General features: G+C 38.5%; 1 protein-coding gene across 1 annotated transcript in view; it reads right to left on the bottom strand.

Annotated features, from left to right (window-relative positions):
• Window positions 1-21362, bottom strand: part of SNAP91 (synaptosome associated protein 91) — a 95536-nt gene extending 74174 nt beyond the window's left edge. The window contains exons 1-3 of the mRNA XM_088138131.1: window positions 20568-21362; window positions 20049-20254; window positions 19584-19743 (exon numbers count right to left, since the gene is read on the bottom strand). Of these exons, the coding sequence (XP_087994257.1) occupies window positions 19584-19713 (130 nt within the window). The 5' untranslated portion in view covers window positions 19714-19743; window positions 20049-20254; window positions 20568-21362. The remainder of the gene's footprint in view (window positions 1-19583; window positions 19744-20048; window positions 20255-20567) is intronic.
• Window positions 21363-22324: the final 962 nt, after the last annotated feature.

A 22324-nucleotide genomic window follows, 5' to 3' on the forward strand; every position in this document is an offset into this window, starting at 1 on the left:
GAACTAAGAAATGCAATAATCTGGTTTGATATATTTTAGATCCATAATCTGATACTACATTTTTGTTAGCATTATAATTATTAATCTTACAAGATTACTTTTAGCTTTTGGATAGTATAGAGTTCTTATTATTAGACACATAGAAATAAAACATATTTACACACCATTCAAAAGAGACAATAAAAAAGCTGAGAAGGAAACAAGAAGACCAAAACACATCTCCTCCCGCAGCCACCACCCAGAAAAGCAGGGTTAACATCAGGCAAACAATCAAGCAGAAAATAACACTAGAATCAAAGAACTACCAAGGAGAAAACCACACCCCAACCAACACTGGCAGGGCAAGCTACTGTATATAAACAGGGAGCACACCCCACACTCACTCACACTGATGATGTTACCTAGTTGGGTAATGAAACGTCTGCAAGCAAACAACCAAACTCAGAGAACACAAAGGACTCCACAGTTCATCCTTGAGCTATGTGTATTCTCTTCTGTTGGAACTATCTTATACTTTATAAATTTTATAATAGCATATAGTTACAGGTAGACCTCATTCAGCAATCACAATTGGGACAGGCAACTCAGTCATTAAGTGAAACAGTCACTAAGTGAAACCACGACTGTGGTTATGATCTTACTTCAGCTTTCCTTTGCTTTATAGAGGTCATAAGGTCCTTTGCTTTAGAAAGGTCATAAATGCGAGGCTTGGTTGCAAAGTTACTTTTTCATCACCATCATAACTGCGAATGGTTGCTAAACGAGGACTACCTGTATTACAATAAATATGATTGATAAGTATAGGTTTAATTTGTATTTCATAGTTTTAATTGTATAAAGTTTTATTGATTTGAGTTCCATTGTAACTTCATAGTGACAGAGAATATAAAAACTATTTCACAACTTCATAGCTGGGGTCTATCATTTACAAATATACGTCATTCTTAAGTTATAGCCATTAAACCTACAGCTAATACTGTAATATGTTTTTATTTTATGTTGGTTAAAGGCCAAAATATAATTTACTGATAAATAATGAAAAAATAATGGTGAATAGGTTTGGTTGCATATTTGAACAGATGATGTCCTAATTTGCTTTCTTCTTCACTTTGGCTACTTTTCTGGCAGAGCAAAATAGAAATCAAGAGAATTTCCAGACTCTAAAAGTTTTAAATGCTGAAACTCACTTCAGCTGACCTCATCAGATCAATATCCATTGCAGGCCTTTTCATGTATTTACCTGAAGGTTGTAAACTGCATACAGAATATAATCATGAATAGGAGGGCTGAAAAGACTACCAGTACAATTTTCCACAGTGTCCAGAACCAGTAAAGGCAGCTTCTGGATCACTCTGACAGCTGTGCACAATCCTGTTCCCTTCCAATTTTGAACTCTCACATATTCTGGCAAATGCTTGAAAGGAACTTATTTGCTTTTTTGTTGTTGTTTGTTGTTTGTATAAGAAAAGCTTACACACACACACATTTCTTTCTTTTCTATCCATCCTCAGAATATTGGAAGGAGGGGATTAATGAAGTTATTCTAGCCAAAGTCTAGCTCCCTTTAACTTAGTGTTAGAAACATCAAGAAATCAGACCTCTTGGTTTCAGGCTCCCAGAAACAGGTGTGCAGTGGGAGAAAAAATGAATTATAGAACTTCCATAATGCAGATGTTTCATTTATTGTAATAATTATGGTAAAATGTGCAATGTAAGGATAAGTTAGGTAATATTTAATACAAACACAAAGAAAAAGAACATAAATAAAGTAACAGTCTTTCCCAAATAAGGATACAGAACATAATTATTCTATAGTCATTCCTATACAAGTCCAACAAACATTTTTTAATATAATGCTGGGTTAGCATGATACACTGACACAAAATAACCACCTTTTTGCTTTGTGAACCCAGATAGTGTAGTTATTTTATACCCCAATAGATTGTGCAAAGTAGAAACTGAAATGAGTAAATTGTGATTAATTTAAGTATAGGTAAGTATTCAAAATGGTTGTGCTATAAATAGAGTTACAAAAAAAGGATGTATTAAAAACCATGCTACAGAAAGAGGTAAATTAGCAGTGACAACAATAATTTGCATTAAAAAGATGGAAATAGTCTTAATTCTACCAAGCATTTATCAGCTACTATCCAATTTTTCAAAAATCTTTAAACTGTATTCTATATTAAACATAATTTCCTTTGGTGGAGAACCTAGAAAAAGGTATTTTTGTGCCAAACTTACACATTACGTTTACATACATCCAGTACAAGAAGACCCTTCTGTAAGTGCTCCATCAAATGCAGTTATAAGCTACCTATAGGAGAAACAGGGACTTCCTGTTGGGGGGCCCCATTTGTGGAGTATTCCTCACCAGGAGGCATCCATGCTGAGACCGAGTTGGGTGCCAGATGTCCTGTCATTAATCCACATTTTTAATTAACACCAGGAAGAGAAGTTGCTTAGACAAGCTAATTCTTCCTATTTGCTTTCCAAACTGGCACGCTGCTTTGTTTTGTGCAAGCTGCAAGAAAACAAACTCCCTGCTCTGACCCGACTTAGAATATTATTTTCCACTTTTGCCTTAACTAAGCACCCAATACCAGCTAGACACTTAATAATGTAGCTAATCCTCATTAATATGTAACCTTCCCTTGCTGATGCCTAAACTAAGCAACTTAGTTTTTTGGGGGGGAGAAGGGCTATACTGTAAAATCTGCCCAACAAAAGCAATCTCTTTGTGAGTGGATGTCATTACATTCCTTCTTCACCACTACCCACTCACCATGGCAGACTGGGTGGAGGATCTCTCCAAAGTAGTATCTGGACTTAATAAATATTTATTAATTGTAATCATCCTGGCATCTCCCCTGTGTATTCCTCCTTCGATATCCAATCTGCAAACACTACAGCCAGCTATACTGGTGTGATAAAAATAAGGATTTTTCCTCTCTGCAAAAAAGTTAGACCCAGCACCAAAGAGAGCCCAAGACACCGTTATCCGAAAAGGACAGAAGAATGTCCACATCTCACTAGATACCTGGCATGCCAAGATGAAAAGGGAGGGGGGACAAGAAGCAGGCTATGGAGGAATGAGGATACCAACTGGAGAAATGAACACAAGTAAGCTTGTAAATCAGTGTTGTGCCAAGGCAATTTAGACCAGCAATGGTGGATTATAAAAGACTTGAAGCAAAAGAGCCCAACGGAGCCTCTCTGTCAGGATGGAGAACCTCCAACATTTTTGGACTGGGTGTAAGATGAGTGAATGGATGAGTACAAGAGCAAAAATATGGATGATGAACATTCTAATGCAGTAAAGTCTGGTTACGCTTGGAACCCTACATACTCACAACTTGCTAAAAGATCCTAGCTGCTTCTCTTATAGGTACCAAGGAACTCTAAAGGAAAGTTAGGGGGGAAAATCCTACTGTTGTGTATATGGTATTTCAAAATAAATCCCCCTTTTATCCCTTCAGCTTCCTTCAAGATGCCCAATCATAGCCACTTGAGAGCTGATGATCAAATCAAGTGGGAGGAGCTTCAGCATGTGCTCCAAGGATTGATTGTAAATAAGGGCGACTTACAAGAGCCAGTTATCTACTGGAATATTCCTCTTCTCCCTGCCATTTTAGATTTTTGAATTATTGGAATAGTTTTTTATTGTATACTAATATCCTAATTACTGTATGATTGGTTTTATTATTGTTCTGTTTATTCTTATACTCTGAAGTAATACACACAGAGAATTTTTATTATTAGGTAGGTTAATTTAAAGAAATGGAGCTGTATAAATTACAGTTAACATTTTTCCCCAGGGAGGAGTTCACTTTGCTTCTAGGTGACTTTTGCACAAGATGCAGCAGGAAGAGTCTTAAAAGAAGCACTCTGTCTTCTGAGGGAAAAAGAGTGACAAAAAGTGTGACTTTAAAAATTGCGAAAGCTACACTTGAAAAATGTTTCGGAAAATAAGTTACTAATCAGGAACACTTTATCAATAAAATTGCACATTGCTTTTCAAGGAAGTCAGTAAAAAACTGACAATAAATCAACCTAAGTACAAATCTTTTGTTCAGTTGCAAAATCATGATAGCATATTTATTTATTTAGATTTTTTTAAAATCCCGCCTTTATTATTTTTATAAATAACTCACAGTGGCGAACATACCTAATACTCCTTCCTCCTTCTATTTTCCCCACAACAACCACCCTGTGAGGTGAGTTGGGGTGAGAGAGAGTGACTGACCCAAAGTCACCCAGCTGGCTTTCATGCTGAAGGCGGGACTAGAACTCCCAGTCTCCTGCTTTTTCTAGCCTGGTGCCTTAACCACTAGACCAGACTGGCTCTGCTGTTGTACAAGGTCTGGGATGACCGTGGTTCAAGTCTGCCTTCAGCAATGGAAACTGACTGGGCAACTGTGGGCCAGTCACTTTTCCTCAGCACAACCTACTGCACAGGACTGCTGTTATGCAGAAAAACTGGTGAAGGAATATACCAGCTTGAGCTTCAGGAAAGACAGGATATAACTTAGGTAAATAAATACACCTAATAATAAATCTTTAAACAATATTCACCACCATCTACAGAAAAGGAAAATCTTGTTTGAAGGGTTTTCCCATCCCTTTTCTTTTCACATGACTTCAGATCTGCTGTTGAAAGTCTGAATTTGCAAGCAAATTTTGGGATCACATGAGGAGATCCACAGAATCTTATGAGTAGTCATCTTTGGGCACAGCTCAAACATCTTTTCAATAATGTGTGTAGTATTTTGTAACAGATCAAGATACTTTAGCTGCAAGGTTGTATTTAAAAAAAAAAAAAATTCCTACTAATGTTATTTTAAAAAAACTGAACAGAGTGTGCAGAAAAGAAGAAAAAAGAGGAGTCCCACCACAGAAACAAATGTCTGTGTGAAACTAAATGAAGGTTATAAAAATATGTAGGAAATTGCTGGGAAACTGGGAGTTTGAGAAAGCACTGTCTTGTGTGTCACCAATGTTGATGCAATTTCATTAAAATTCAATTGGCAATCAAACATGTACTAATAAATACCAACCAGCATCAATTTTTTTTTCGGTTCAGGTCAGACTGCTAATAGGAATACTTATTGCAATACTATGAATCAGTGTTGCCAAACAAACAAAGGATAATAGCATACTGAAGGAATAAATATTCCATTAATAGCTTTCTACTTTAGGAATATATGCTTCAGGTATTTATGCTGCACGAACATTTCCTTCAAACCATGTTTAGGTTAGATTCCAGAAGTAGTATATTTACTATAATGGTTCTTGATAAACAGTTCAAAGAACATTCACTGAGCCACATGGTTTCCAGTTCAACCCCAGCTTAGCTATGAAAACTGCATTTTTATAGTTGACAGAAAGATTTGATCATTTGTTAATTTTTGAAGGTGTTACAAGATTCTGTAGTTTAATTCAGAGTTCTCAGTGAAAGCATCACTCAGAGATGGCAGACAACTTCACTGATAACATCAATGAAGCTCAGCTCAAGGGTAGGTGACCTGATGCTCATCATCCTCAACAGTATAACCAATGGGAAGAGATAGTGAGAGATGTAATTCAAACCACTGGACTGCCTATCACTGCTTAGATAAACTAATCCAGGGAATATAATGGAGGATTTTCCTCAAACAATCCCAGAGTAACTAGCAAGTGGAAGAGTTTCCCAAATAGTTCTGTGACCAAAACAGTCTCTATGTTCTATAATGAAAGAAAAGAAGAGAAAAATGGACAAAAAACACTGATTTGTGGCAAGTAGTATTTTAGGAATATTTTTTCCCAGAACATTTTGTTACCTAGTTTACCACTCAGTAAAAAGAAACCATTTACACTCAGGCATTTTTCTGAAGAGGGGGTATAGAAACAGATATTAAGAGGAATATAGATTACACACTAATCTCACTCTGTATCACCCCAATTTTCAAAGCTTCTTATTTCCCTATGTTCAGTAGAAAGCCATTTATTGAACTTCATATAGGCAAGAACTCTGACAAAACAGCTCTGTGTTACATGGGAATTACTACTTACATTCAAGAAAATGTAAATAGAAGTCTACTGCACATCTCTGTCCTCAACAGGGGAAGGTACAAGATACTGTAGGCTGGGTTAGATAACCTCAATCCTTTTATTCATATTCTTATATCCTACACAGATAAAAAGCCTGAATTTCTTTTTAAATAGCCTGGTTTCTTTTAAAAAGCCTGGTTTCTTTTTAAATAGTAAAAAGAATTTAGTGAAAGATAATTTTTGGATCATTAGCCAAATCTAGAAGGAACATGGATAATCAGTTGCCTTATTCTTTTGCACTTGCCAGTCATATCAGGATCAAATCCTTACTTACCAAGAGAATATAGAATCAAAAATAAGGGGTTACAGTTTGCATGGAAGACTGCAAGAAATGGTCTCAGCAATGGCTAGGTTCCAACTGAGACACCTTCTAGGTCTGCCTTACTCCTTCTTGGCATGTCCATTCAGATCCTAATCCAAAGACTCCTTCTTTTTCATGAGTACAATGCAAGGCATCAAATCTGTGACTCTGGGCTTCCACTGAACATTTTGCCATCTTTGTATCCTAGAGTTTCAGAGGTGAACTTGGCAGGTCTGGAGCAAGAAAACTGAATTAGGATTTCTTGATTCTTCCTATGTTGTGACTTTTTGACTCCTATTGGCATAATTTGTTTCTCCCTGACCTTTAAACACACACTACATTGAACAGCAGAATTCTTCTGAAATCTCAACCACTGGAAAGATGGCTTGATATGATACCCTATAAATAACCTTAATAACTTAGTCCCATTTCAGCACAGATCTACAGTTGTTCTCAGCAGTTTCGAGCAAGGTTTGAGTCTCACGTCAATCACAGGCTATACATACACAACTAGTCCAATTGCACAGGGAAGGTCAATGGACTGGCTTGCATTTTCCCATATTATGACATTTAAATGTAAAATCACATTACAGAACAATGATTATCAAACTGTGGTCTACCACCAGGTGATCTAACACAGCTACCCCACATTCACTACCAGTCAGCACGCTCATGAAAATGGAACGATGGTTGAAAACTAGTTTACTGAGGCATTGAAATGCTAATACAAGTAGTAACATGAGTATTCAAGTTCAGAAAATTGACCATAGGGAACAGGTCTCAAATGCAGTTACCAACTGTCAAGTCCACCTATGGTGCTTTGCTGAACTGTGATCTGACACAAGCAACCCCAAAAGAAAAGTATGAATAGAAAGTACAATGATTAATATAAAATTGGATATCATTGGGCTGGAGAATTACTCTTCCTGAGAACCATATTATTCAGAAATTTATACTGAAGAATATTCTTGGCTAGCAAGTTTATGCTAAGCATTATTATGTAATGGGATACAGAAAAGAATTAGAGTGGTAAATAAATATTTAATTTTGGATCAATTTTTGTTACAAACCTTTGTTTTAAAAGGCCTTTAAAATGGAAAGGATGGGAAGGCATACACAATTGCAACAATAATCATTAACTTATTCTCCTAAAAATGTGAACTCTCATTCTTTTAAAGATGAAAACATATAGCGGTGTGCTTGTTTATCCAGGTGGTCCCCATATTTTCTGAACATTTATTTACTGGTTTTCAAAGTCTGAGAAACACTGCCACAGAACACAGGATGCATCCTTCACAGTATGCAGGTATTTTATTCAAATCTGAACTGCACCAAAGGTTTTTGCACTGGTCTGCTATTGACAGAAATGCTATAGTTCTACGAAAGTTATTTAAAAATTTGCATTAGTAACTGTTATGATTTCGCCTACTCTGAAAACATATAGAGTAGTCCTAAACACGATCTTCCCCATATTTCTCTGCTCAGCTCTGCAGTCACACATTAAAAGTGAATATACAGTAGGTACATGACATTATATAAGAGAAACAGCCAAGAGCCATTTACCTCATCATGGGTTGACAAGCAAAAATGACCTCCAATACCAAGCAAGGAAAAAGGTGTCTCTGGACACCGACTAAGAACTATTTTAAATGACTCATGCACTACTCTTGTAGTGTCATGCATATGGTTTTCTTTTGTGTACTTCACTAATCAGGGAGCTACAGCTGCATCTAGCTCCTCACAGGAATGCTTCCCTATTGTTCATGAAAAAAATTCAAGCATTTTTAGCAAATGCACACACAAATAACTAGCTTGAGGGGGTTCTCCTTGATTTCAAACTGTCAGCAGAGGCACAGCAGGCTTCAATGGGAGGAAGTGCCTATGGTTGGTGCGCCATTTCCAACCCTATCTGGATGGGGATAGCTTAGCTTCAGTAACTGATGCTATAATAAACTCTGTACTACTGAAACAAGCCTTATGAACACTGACTTGAAGACAGTCCATAACCTGCAGCTGGTCCAGCTTGTTACTTAGAAGAGGGCTAAAAAGGATACGTAATACTGGGTCTTGAACTGATGTACTGGCTACCTGTGAGCTATCAAGCCTAAATGAAGGCCTAACCAGCTTAGGATCCAAAAACATAAAAGACTGCCTCTCCCAGGATCAACCAACCAATGAGCTAAAATCACTGGAGGCCCCAACCCGTGGCCACAACTGGCAGGTGTGGCTCAGTGTTGTGACTAAAAGTAACTCCTCCTCATTGGTGATATCCCAAATCTAGAACTCTTTCCTGAGTAGGGAACATGGTTAGCTCCAACTGTGTCTTGTTTTAGAAATCAGTCAAAAGCACAATTGTTCATATTGGCATTTGCAGTATAACTATTGTCCCAAGACCAGTTTATCTTTTCACTAAGCTCTGTTTTAAACTGTTGTACTACCATTATTTTTATTGTCTTGTTTTATGGAAGTTTGTATTTTCTTCTGTTTTCTTTTCTGCATGCTTATCATAATAATCTTGCCCTATTAATTTTAAAATATTAGCCCACATTTAAGCATTATTATTCACTAAGGTCAAATTGGCTGGAAAACAAGGCTGGGGAACTACAGCTCCTAGACTCTCCTTCATGATATATATACCTGAATTATAATTCAGCAATATCTGGAGAGCTACAAGAGCTGAATTTAGAGTTCCTTTATTTTGTAAAGTATTGGTTCGCCACTTCGAGCTATATATAAAGGAGGGATAAAAAATAATAATAATACTAACAGCTTACATCCTGCGATGATACAGTGGGGCAAAAAAGTATTTAGTCAGCCACCAATTGTGCAAGTTCTCCCACTTAAAAAGATGAGAGAAGGCCTGTAATTTTCATCATAGGTATACTTCAACTATGAGAGACAAAATGGGGGAAAAAATCCAGAAAATCACATTGTGCCCCACTGTACCTTTACCACCATCAAACAACATCTGCCTATCCAAAGCCCTTGGGAAGGACTTGATATGTGGACAAAAATGCCAAATCCAGCCTAAACATCTGGCTGACTGTGCAACCAACCATAATAATATAAGCCTGTCCAGAGTGAGATCATACAGTGTATAATAAATCCAACAAATAAAGTTAAATAGGAAAAAAAAATCAAAACATCAGCATAAACCAGTATCAATTCCTGTCACTAAATTCCAATCCAAGATCCTACAAAACATTTTGCATGAGGTCTTCCAGTTCCATGTCAGAAGCCATGTAGTTTTATATGCATGCAAAATGGGATAGTGCGTTATGTTCACTAAACTCACCCACAGCTTCTTCTAAGGTAATTTGGTTATCAGAGTTTCTTTCTGAACCACTGATCTTTCCTCTTTATTTTTTACTTTAAGAGGGGGGTAATCAGAGAGCAGCTTCTGGCATCAATATTTCATACAGGTAAGCCTGTACTTCTGCAAATGTATTGCCTATGGATTGCTTTGAGCTTAAATCAGAGATATCTGGAGAAACAATACTAGTGATAAGCTAAATGTCCAAAAGGACTAGTAAGCCATCACAACACATCTATCTACTATGCTACATAATGCCTATGACCCTTTGCTTTTGAGGGACCCTATCAATTTTCCAGGTGTACTGCTTGATCATAAAAATATTAGCTATTCTCTATTTGGACAATTCCTGTTACAGGTGATTACCTGTAACCAGAGTAGTTAAACCCTGCTAAATAGTAAACTATATCTTCAATTGCAGTCTCTTTTCTTTCTTTTTAATTTCATTCAATAGCTATATCTATTTCAGCTTTATAAATGATGCTTGCAGGATAGAACATTGGTGAATTATGTGGTTGATTTGTGTCCCTGTATCTAAATGGGTTAGTCACTTTATCTGAAAAAGTGAACACTTCTTTATAGCTTGCAGTATCATATTGTAAAGGACATGTTGGGTTTGATATTTGCTGAGGGGGCCATTTTTATTCTTCCTCCCCTATGGTTTATATCTTGGTTTTTATGATATTTATTAATGTGGTTTTTATATTTTGATGTGGTTTTTATATTTGTTTTTATCTGATTGTTGTATGCCGCCCAGAGTCACTTTTGGTAAGATTGGCGGCTACAGAAATTTGCTTAATAAAAATAAGCCATGATATATAGAAACAGATTGCCTTATATCACTGTTTTCTACAATTAACAAAAGCTTGTTACATCTAAGCCAATAAACTATGCTTAGGATGAAAAAAAGCCAGGATATTAAACAATGGCCTGCATGGATTCAATATCTTATCTCATCCTAATTTTCATATCCATTATTTCCAATCTGTCTGGGTTCACATGCTACACCAAGTTTTTTAACCATGCTTTAAAGGCAACCATATGGAATGTCTGATAATTCATTAAGCCACATTGTAGTTACATTTAGCAACTTGTCCAAACACAGGTGCATTGGCTATGATCCAGTTAGTCTAAAAACTTAAAGCACAACTTGTAACCAAGGCTTATTTGTGACTTACCTATTTAGCAATGGCTTTCAGCGTCATTTGAATGCAGTCTAAGAACTGGTTTAGGGTGTTTGTTTTTTGGTGCTGTTGAGCCAGTGTTGACTCCTAGCAACTGCCTGGACTATTCCCTGCAATTTTCTTGGTAAGATTTGGGAAGTGGCTTGCCACTGCCTTCTTCATAAGGCTGGGAGAGCGACTGGCCCAAAGTCTCCCAGTTGACTTTGTGCTTACGGTGGAATTAGAACTCACAGTCTCCTGGTTTCTAGCCTGATGCCTTAACCACTAAACCAAACTGGCTCTGTTTGTGGTTGCAGAATAATTAAGTCTCCCCGCCAAACTGCAGCAGGATACAGAAGTAACCCAAAAGCAGAACTACTCCTGCAGCTATATCTCTGCTGCTCCAGTTTAAGTCTATATGGGGAACTCTTTAAAACCAAAGAATGTCCTTTTCCTTATTGTGTAGCACCTCCAATCTCAATAGGTCCACCTTCCACTGATGTTTTTGTTTCTAAAATAAAATCCCAGCCAACCATTCACTACAAAAGTAGCTGAGATACCAGATGGGGAGGAAAAGAACTGACAGAAGATGACTAATAGAAATTTGCTACATCATCTGTGACACAGACATTCAACCACTTATCCATGATTAATATTAAGCTACAGTGGTATGTGCAAACGTGTCCCATAGGTGCATGATACTTGCTGAACTCAAAACAATAAATGTGCAGATCTGTGCATCTCATGAAGCCAAAAACCAAATAAACCACATGATAAGAAAGTATTATGTGTAAACTAGGGCAATAAACTACAGTAAATTGGGGCATCATGGAAAGGAGAAAAATGGCAGTACAAGGACAGAGCTCCAAGGCACACAGCTATACAGTACAACCCACTGCTTACTGAACACAATTATATACACCTGAACCGATCCAAGAAGTATTATTGGTAACTAAGCAATAGACATAACTGTATAGTTCCACCTAGGGCTCAATTATCTGGCTCACCTGACAATATTAATCTATCCTGTGGTTAACCCTAGTGTGTCATCTAAAGATGGACCAGGCATCAGAACACCACGGGCTTGTGGTTAGCTTACCTTAGCCATGGTTCTGTGTATCATTGTACCTGGAGATCCATCTAATAAGAGTTAACAAGAAGTAAATTCTACTTTTCTGCCTCCAGACAGAATCACTGGGACCAGCCAGTGAAGACACGCATTTATATTTTTTACAAATGAGACACATGAAGTTATGACAGGCCAGCTACTTCAAAGGTGGCTTGGATTTTTACCATGGAATTACAAACTTCCCTATGATTAGCATTTAAGACAACATAAGCTATGGGCAAAGACATAGGATTCTGTGTCTCTGAGAGAAGCTCAGCCTCGAAAGTAAGTTGGAGACAAATTTTATAGGGGTAAGAGTTGGTTTGCAATTTCATCATTAACGTTTTGAGGCATGTCAAATTAAACCTCTTAGGCAAGCCTACACAGCCTGCAGCCCACCAAGCAGCCTTGTGCGGCCTGCCCATTTTTAAAAAGTAGTAAATTTACAGTCTCCACCCAAAAGGCATGCTGCCAAGCACCTCCTAACCTTGCTGCCACCTCTAGCACTTCCACTGCTTCATTATCACAGAACAGCTGATCAGCACTCTAGCATTTTGGTTTATTAATATGGTCCTTTCCCCTTGACAAGTGGTGCAGGCCTGCTCTTAGGGAATACTTAAATGACCATGCTTTGCAAATGCAACCTTGTTGGATAATGTGTTGCTGCAAAGGGTTGCAAAATACAAATCTGCCAATTCACATTAACTTTTTTTTATTTACAACAGAGTATACAACATTGTCTAATAAAATCAAATCAGTGGAAATTGACTGCTATCCTAAGCACGCTTACCAGGAAGTAAGCCTCACTGAACCAAATGACAAAATAATTAAATGTTTATTTGGATGTAATTATTAGTCAGCTCAGTTAACAAAAGATTTGAGAGATACGCATTAGGCTAAAAGTATAAAAACAATAAAAGTAACATCAATCATCATCATAAGGATACAATGCAAAAAATATAAAAGAGTCTTTCCAACATGTTTGAAAAAATGCCCGAGAGTCTTTCCTTTGAGCAAAAGAGATAGCATGGGCACAAACTAAAATTTTGGGAAGCGCTTCCAGGGTGGCGTTTTCAGGGTTTGTGTTTTCACCACAATGATGAGATGCTTCCTGTTGTACCTGAATATCTAATATAATTTAATGAGGATTCTTGCAGAAGAATCTTTATAGGTAGCCTAAGGATCTGGTCAGAAATACATAGGAAAAGATCTTCCATTAGATTCTGGCCCCAAACTATTTCAGATTTTAAATTTATTAATACTTTGAGTTGGGTGCAGAAAAGGGCTTGGAACCGAACAGCTAACAAAGTACTAGAATCACATAACTGTAGCAGTTATTTTGGACTAACTAGAGTTTGCAAACCATTTCATACACGTCATACAGAGCACATATTTTAATAGTCCAAAGAGAAGCATGGATACATATTGCCAGGCTGTCACCATCCAAACAGGCTGGCATATTTAGTGCTACTCTGTGCTAAAAAAAGGTGCTCAAAGCAGCAGAATCTATCTACTCTTCCCACTGTAATGATGGATCCAAGAGCACTTCCATAAAATAGAATGAAATTCCCTCCAGAACAGGCTAAATACCACTCAACTAGAGAATGAACCACCCACCACTTGTAATTCCTTCTCTGGACTAACCTTCAATTTATCAATTCGCATCCAGTCCATTATTCTGCTCAGATATCGATATCCACCACCTCACCTGGGTTAGATGAGAAGGAGAAATGAAATTGGGTGGCCATCCTCGTATAACATTTTAACTTGTATTTCCAAATAATGTTTACATAAAACTGCTGGAGAAAGTGAACCACAGGGCTTATCAGGACTCAGTATAAATTGCCAGGGAATATAAGCAGTAAACTTTCTGGTAATGGACATTCAAGTAGAAATTGCATTACTAAATAAGACTCTCTATTCTCAATCCAGACAGTTGATCCAGACATGTACCATGCTCAAAGTTACTGAAAATTTATGAGAGGCCCAAGTGGAGCCAAATGGTTGTACTTCCCTTCTCTTTCAGCACAGTCATCAAGTCTGTCTGTCCCAAAAAAAACAGACTGATTTTTTTCTTTAAAAAAATCATTTTTTTTCCAAGAGCATTTGGAGTTTGTTACTAACCAGTCATCTGACAGTCCTTCCTTAAGAAAAGGATGTTAGTAACTGCTCTGAGGTTGTGGGTCCAAAGGAGATTTCTTCAAGGATGTTCCAACTACTGTCTCTTTTCATTACGGCAATATTTTATTTATTCAAAATAATGAATAAACTCTCTTGGTTCCAATCAGCCATTTCCCCCTTACTAAATTGTAACAAGCTAAAGCAGGGCATCAAACATGCAAGTGATAAGGCAAATTTATCCAAGAATATTTCCTAAAACCTTAAATCTCAACTGAACTCAAGCAGAGCAGACCTTACAATGAATAACTCCATTCTAATGGAATTACATCAACAATGGTGTCAGAGTTTTGCTAGATAGGAACAATTTTAACTTGAAGGATCTTGCAAATTATTACAGCTAACCATTGAGAATATGGCCAATTCCTTTTGAGGAGCAAATCATCATAAATATTTCAGTATACAAAATAGCTTCACCAGATGACATTGCAAAATGCTGTGGAACTGAATCACTCTCATCATAATAGAATAAGCCTCACAAAGAGCTCTAACCCAGAGTTTTTTAAAGTGTATTCTATGGAACCCTAGGGTTTCATGAGAAATTGATGGGGTTCTATGAGATATTAAGGGCCAAAAAAAAAAAAAAAATGCAGGCTCCAATTTTTCTAAGATACAACAGGAAGGGTAGGGCTTGTCAGCTGATATTCAGGAGCTCCACTCCGGGGTGAGGTGGGGGAACATTTGTGTTCATGACAACTCATTGCTTTGCTGCTTGATCAGGGATTTCAGGAAAATACTTTTAAACTAAAAGATTCCACAGCCTGACAAAGTTTGAAACTCCCTGCTCTAACCCACGTTCAGTCAAATTCAGCAGCTATATTCCTGCTTGCTTTATAGCCAAGAACTAAACTTAATCTGTCAAGGAAAAAGATGCTTACTCAACTACCTGAGTAAATGCCATATTGAAATACTAGTCATGCCAATAGGAAAATCCCACAAGACACTAATAGTGTGCTTAAAACCTTTAGAGTTGATTAATTTCAATGAAGCAGATGCAGAGGTTCACAATCTGAGGCTTCAAGGCCACATGCAGACCTGAAATCCTTGGAATGATGTCTAAAATTTGTTATCAGGTTAATATTTTTAATATGACATAAAGGGGAAATTATTCAACGTAGGACTGGAGAGTAATCATATTAACTATATTTAATTTAAGCTACATGAAATGAGCTTGATCTTTGTAGGCCATTCAAAGGCTACTTGTGATCGTAGCTCCAAAAAAGGGTATTCACTCTTGAACAAAAGTTTGGGTAGTATTTATGGTATTTGCTCAAATAGTTTAGAAAAATCCCATTGCGTGTACGTATTGTCCCAGGTGTTACCTGTATCCACACTAAGAAATGGGTTGCTATGCTGTATGTATTTCTGTTATGTTAGAAACTCTTCATCAGCAACTCATTTTCTGAAATTTCATTCAATGCTGAATCAAACCAATTTTACATCTCCCATAACATTAGCTATTGATATCTCAAATGATCAAAATGGCTCTACTCCTTGCCAGAATATAAAGAAATAACAGATAATTATCTCAAAATGTGTAATAATCACTCTAGTTTGCACCTACTGGTTTAGTGACCAATTCCAGATGTTAGTATTTTGAGTGCTAGTAATCATTCTACTACTAACCACTCAAAAACAGAGGGCAACAAAATTAAGATCACTTGTAAATAAATAAAAGAAACACAGTTTTTTTGTAATAATGTAGTCATTCTATGTACTGTATTAACTCATCTACAAATACAATAATGGCACACATTTTGGTTTGTTTCCTTTTCACACAAGAGCCAAGCTTTGGGTTGTAGCTAGGTTAACATTGTTATCTGTTCCATGACACCAAACAAGCCATTCATAAAACACAAGCCTCAATGGCTTAATTATCTTGTCCTCGTGTCTTAACTTCACAAAAGGGAAGTTGTGCACTCTGGAGAATTTCTGCACAAGTCCCAGAAGCTTCTACCACATGTTCATCTATTTTATTGTATGTATGCTTTCCCAAGTACCAGTAGCTTATTACTATATGACAATTTTAATTTTTTAGTATTATGTTCTGAGACACTTGAAACCCAGAAACCAGGACACACATAAATGGAAGTACAGTGCCACAAACTACCATACATATAGGTCTTGCTTCTGTTTAGTTATTTTTTTAAAGACATACAATCTCAGTTTTTTCCATTGCTATATGTACACAGCACACATCTCTGTCGTTTAACTCTTTTGCTCCATGCTTTTTGGGTGTATCACATTCAGTCATTTTTCAGACAAAGATCAGAAAGAAACGTGATATTAAGATGCTAAAATGTAAAATCTCTTACTAATAGCACAGCACCAAGTGATTCTGGCTGCTCATCTACAAGTAGAAGACATCACTGTTACCCCTAAAACTATCTCTCCTTTAACTTCAGAAAGAAAAAGGAATTCATGGCAGCCTAAACTTTTTCCTACTCCATCCTATACTTCACTACTGGTAAATATAATGCAAATAAGCTTTTCCATCACTCTCTCCACTTTGCTTTTCAAAATAAGGAAAACTATACATCCCTGATGAACATACAAGACATTTACTGCTCTGAGGGTTCCACCCTTCTTCATTAGCCTTTATTGACCTCTGTCCTACTGCTCACCAACATGCTGTGACCAATGGTTTGGGACTGTGACCAGCTCATCTCCTAACTGGGCCTACTTATTCTGGGTAGAACAATGCCATTTCCTTATAGAACAGAGTTCTGTATCCAAGGAAAGATACATGGCAAACGATGGCTGGTGTGCGTCTTCCAGGCTGTGTGGCCGTGTTCTGGAAGTTTTGTTTCCTAATGTTTCGCCAGCATCTGTGACTGGCATCTTTAGGGCACAGAGAGAACCGCTCCTGTCTGTGCTCCTGCTCTCTGAAGATGCTGGTCACAGATGCTGGTGAAACGTTAGGAAACAAAACTTCCAGAACACTGCCACACAGCCCGGAAGACCCACACCAGCCATCGTATTCCGGCCGTGAAAGCCTTCGACAATACATACATGGCAAACCATTTTATTCCCTCTTTTATTACTGTTATATCACACAATGTTTTACTTAAAAGCTGAACATTTCCTGATAATTTAAAACTGCAATTTTGTTTTTCACTCACAACTTCAGTCTCATTTCTATTGCAGTATTTTGCTCAGTTCCACAAAAATCACATGCTTAGCAATGACACTAGTGCATTATTACTAAAAATTTCAGTATTTTAGTATATATTTGATTAAAGCACATGAAGTAGAAACAAGAATGCCTTGACCACAGAGCCTTGCAGAATTAACCCAATTCTTCTATGAAATCACCATTTTGATTATTAAATAAAATGTGTGGAGAATCAGAGCCTCTATGCATGATTGCTTGGGATTATATAGATTATTAGCTTAATATATTAAGTTACAACATATTAATTACCTTGCTATGGAAACACAGTGGTAAGAAACAACAACTTGAGGGGTTGCTGTGAGTTCATTAACCTATAGTTCTGTGACCTTAAAAAAAAAGCTGCAACAAGGTGAGAAAAAACTGCACACTTGTGGCTTTAGAACCTCCTGCCTTGAGTGTGAACCCCAAAGTCCCAACACAATATATAGTTGTGTAATTGTAATGTTTAATGTGAACAAAGAAAGTATTAAATACAAAGGAAATAATTATAGTAGTTATTTAATTTTCAATCCATTTAAACTTCAATTAAAATTAAATCAGACTGAATTGTTGTCTTTAACCCACACATACTAGAGAGTATCCCTGGCCCAACACTCAAAGGTATCTTTCCTATAAGGCCAAAAGGGTCTCAAAGAAGGGTAAGCAAATTTCAGGTTTGAATAACTCAACAAACCATGGAATTTTTTTTTCTTCCAGAATGGGTTCACACATCACATTAAGCCAAAAAGAAATCCCATCGCATCTTCACATAACTTGCAAACTGGGTCACTCTTATTCAACATAAAAATCTACTCTTTTTTGCATTTATGGGCTGTGTGGAGGGTGGCCATTTTGTTTCTTATTTGAAGTGACAATGTGATCTGAAAAACACTTTTATTCCTTTATTTCACCATGACTTGATTTCTTAACACTTATTTGTTTGGCGCAACAAGGAATGTAAACTCTCAATTAAAAGGAACCCCAGAATGTGGGGCAGTAAATATTGTTTGTCGACACTTTCTGCATGAGGAATATCCTGCTCTTTTCAGAGAATTGTAAGAAAAGGATAGTTTCTATAATATTACCACAACAAACCTGCCATTGCCACATATTGACTGCTGCCTTCTTCACATGGAGATTATGGAAAGACCGATCATAAATTGAATGTTGACAAAAATGTTACAAAATCTATGCATGTGGCTGTCTGTGTATCTTCTCATTCCTACTAGTACTGTTTAGCTTCACTACTTGCAAACACAAGATCATATATAGCATTGACTGCCCATCGATGTTTAATGCAGGAGAAAAGAACCTGTGACCCACCAGATAGAGTGAATATAAAATCCATCAGTCTCAGACAGCATGACCCATGGGCACAGATGGTAACAATTACAGCTCAATAGTACCTGGAGGGCTATAGGCTGATGCTCCAGGCTTAATATGATGTGTGAACTCACTCTGGTATATCCAAAGGGTAGAAGACCAAACTAAAACACCGGAAGGAATTAAAACTCACCACAAAAAATAGTACAAGTATCAGTATAGGTAGTCCTCGTTTAGCAACCACAATTGGAACTGGCAACTTGGTCATTAAGCAAAGCAGTTGCTAAGTGAAACCGTGACTGTGCTTACAATCTTACTTCATCTTTGCTTTACAGATGTGCAAAGGTCATAAATGTGAGGATTGGTCATAAAGGTACTTTTCCATCACCGTTGTAACTAAAAATGGTTGCTAAACGAGGACTACCTGTATTGCTGAAAAGATATATCACCATGAACATGTAATACATGCAACAGTTTGCTTTGATAACTGCTGAAGAACTGAGTTTTGAATCTTGAGTAATGCAGGCATACATCTGACTTCTGCCTTTTCTAGTTTAACACCCCAAAATACCCAATGAACCATTCTGGATAGGCTACAGTGATGAAGAACTATTCAATTCTACTATACTCAAGATCAGCCTTGTTTGAAAGTAAATTTTTACATCAGTAGTTAAGCCAAACACGAATTATGGATTGAATTCAGTTGTCCAAAGCAAGCAAGAATATGTAATTGTTTCACAGATTCAAACCAACCTCCTGATGTTCAAAATGAAGAAAAACGGTCAAAACAAGATAACTTCAGAACTAAGGCAATCACAAATTCATTTTCCAGAATGCCTCACGTCAGGCTTCCTCGAGAAGGCAGACTAATTAGAGTGCCTGTGAGTATTGAACTGTATTTAAAAAAAATAAAATAAAATTGCACACGACTGTGCGTGTAAAAAGATGCTTACAATCCAGGTGTTTTTTCTTGGGGCCCATCACTTCATGTGTGGTTGCTTTGCAGACGGCTCTAGCTACAGCTGATCCTGTAACACTGTACTGAGCAGCTGCGATGCGATCTGTCAGCGTCTGACCTGACATCTTCAACTAATTCTAGGGCTGCTGCCACTTCTATGAAGAAGGGGAAAACAATTGAGGGAAGGAGAAAAAGAAAACACAACATGATTTGCCCGTTAAAAGTAGATTCCTAAAGCCTAGCTCTCAGTTCACTCCTTCCCCAACCCCCATCTTTTCTGTTGTGTAACTGTTTGTACTGAAATATGTGGTCTTGGATGTTTTAGAGATGGGGGAACAAAGAGGAAATATGACTCAGGAAATTAAAAAATATTAAACGGGGGGGGGGAGAGATTCCTTTTCCTTCTGTGAACTGCATCCCTTGATCAATATGATGGCGGTTACTGCAAACTGCCACCCACCTCTTCGTTATTTATGTTGGAGGGAGGGCATGAGGAAAGCCTCCCACGTCTCCAAAGCACAGGCCTTCCCACCAGAGCCTCAAGAGGGCTCCGAGAATGGATTTAATAGCTCGTCTCCAATTTGGCCACTATCTTCCTCTTGCAGCTGATTCTACCGCAGCAACGGGGTTTTCTCTCGCCGTCGCCCTGCGCTTCCACTTCGCTCTCTGATGAGAGATTATCATATCATTGCGCCATATTATGCCCTCTCGGTGCCTTTTCCCTTTCCCAGTCCCCTGGCAGCTCCTCCTTGAAGACAAGACAACCACAGGCCGCTTGTTTCCAGTAGCCCAGCCAACCCCACCCCGGTATCACCCCCCAACCCCACTCCTTCGGCTCTCTTCCCTATCCAATTCCTAGCTTTTCGTTCCCTGCAATGCAATGCAATGCGCCCCCCCCCCCCCCGCTTTCCAATGCGCAGGGAATGATGAGACCAGAGGCAGCTGCGTCCGGTTACTCGGGCACAGCGGCACCCCTTACCCCCACAAATGCTGCTAAACGCCGGCGAGGCCTTCTTCCCTCCCGGGAGCGCCGAAGAGCCCAACGCGGCGGCGGCGCCGGCGGCGGACCTGTCAACACGCTGCCGTCCTCCTGGCGAGCGCCGCGCCTCTTCCTCTCCCCTGGTTAGCTCCTGTTCGCGAGAAGGCCCCCGTCTCTGCTCCTCCCGCCTCAACCTTTCTGGCCCCCGCCCGACTCGCAGCTGCGCCGAAAACCCCTCCCCCCGTTTGCACCGGCCGCTTTGCTCCAGCGCGCGGGAAGGCGCGCCTAGAGCGCACTCGCGGCTCCCTCAGGTGCGGGGAGGGGTGGCAGAGAGGAAGATGCGCTAAGGCTGCAGAGGCTCCGGAGCAGCTTTCCACGCCCAGGAGCTGCCGCTATTTCTAGCTTAATCTCCGCTTGCTCGCCTGGCAGCCTAATCTCTGGTGCGGACGCAAGCCTTCCCTGGGGTGGCACTAGCGGGACGAGGCAAATGCCTGCATGCGTAGAATACGCTACCCTCTCCGCCTGACACACACCTCGGTCTTTCCTCTCGCTGACTCTTTTGGCCCGTTCCGCGCGCAACCTCGCAGGTTTGTGGCTTTTTCAGGATCAGGTGACCCGGAGCAGACGAACCGAATAGCCCTCTGGGGGCCGTAAAACCGGAGAAAGTCCCTTGTATTCCTAAAGGGGATGCCCGTCACCACCGGGAGTTTCCCCTCGCTCGTCTGGGAAGGAACGGTGCCCTTAACCACGTGAGGGACAGCTTCTGGCAACGTTTTTAACCCAGGTCTGGCTGGTTTCATAGCAGAAAAAGCCCTTTCTTCCCCCTCAACTTAGTTCTGCCCTTTTCTGTTTTTTTATTTATTTATTTTTGCATCAGGGTGTGGGTATCCTAGATCCTATTTCGCATTTCAAATGTAGATGCGTGTAAAATAATCCTTTGCTTTCTATTGCAAAATGTAAGATCCAGTGTTGTTACACTGGATTTTTGTAAAAGTTAAGTTATATTTCATGTGCTTCAAGTTCTTTCAACTTTCTTATTCTTTAGCTTCTATGTTATTATTGCAGTTAAATATTATTAGTTGTGTAGCTTAGTAGATGATCAATAAAGCATGTTTCCTGGGAAACTGAGAATTAATACCAAGTTTAGGGTGTGTAGCTTAAGACTGCGCTTTAAATATATTCATAGGCAGCTTTCATATTAAGCATAGTTCTTAAGTGCCATTGTAATTCCAGCTATTGAAGCTGTTAGTCAAATTGTGTTTTAGTTCTGATCTTTATCCTCAGCTTTCTTCACTTGTAATCACACCAAACTGTAACTGAATTCACTTTCTTACTTTCATAACTGCAGTAATAGAGCTAGCAGGTTGTGAGTGAAACAGCAGTGGGGGAGGTATGTAGAAAATGTTGATTCATCTAATTAGTCATACTATTAATTAGACCCAAGTCAGTATGATGCTAGTTGCATGGGTTTATTATCTTGCCAACTACTTACAATAGCCATTTCCAAGTCATTTTATATTGGATAGGCTCATAGTGATTACTTATTCAGAATATTTATGTGATAAATATTTAATCCTAAAATGACATCCTTCAGGTACCTATCCTGTTCTAAAGTGTTGGCTTTTAGGGTTGTGGCTTCCATATTTTTTCAGATGGATTTCAGTTATTGTACTTTATAATTGCATTATGTTATGATGACCACAATGCTGGTCATTGTGATAGATTATTGATGAGTGCAAAACACGTAGCTGGGTTTG

Source organism: Python bivittatus, unplaced genomic scaffold, assembly GCF_059951505.1.
Source record: "Python bivittatus isolate LINGU-HERP-01145 unplaced genomic scaffold, Pbiv_v1 ctg000020_np1212, whole genome shotgun sequence".
In the NCBI taxonomy this organism is placed as follows: Eukaryota; Metazoa; Chordata; class Lepidosauria; order Squamata; family Pythonidae; genus Python; species Python bivittatus.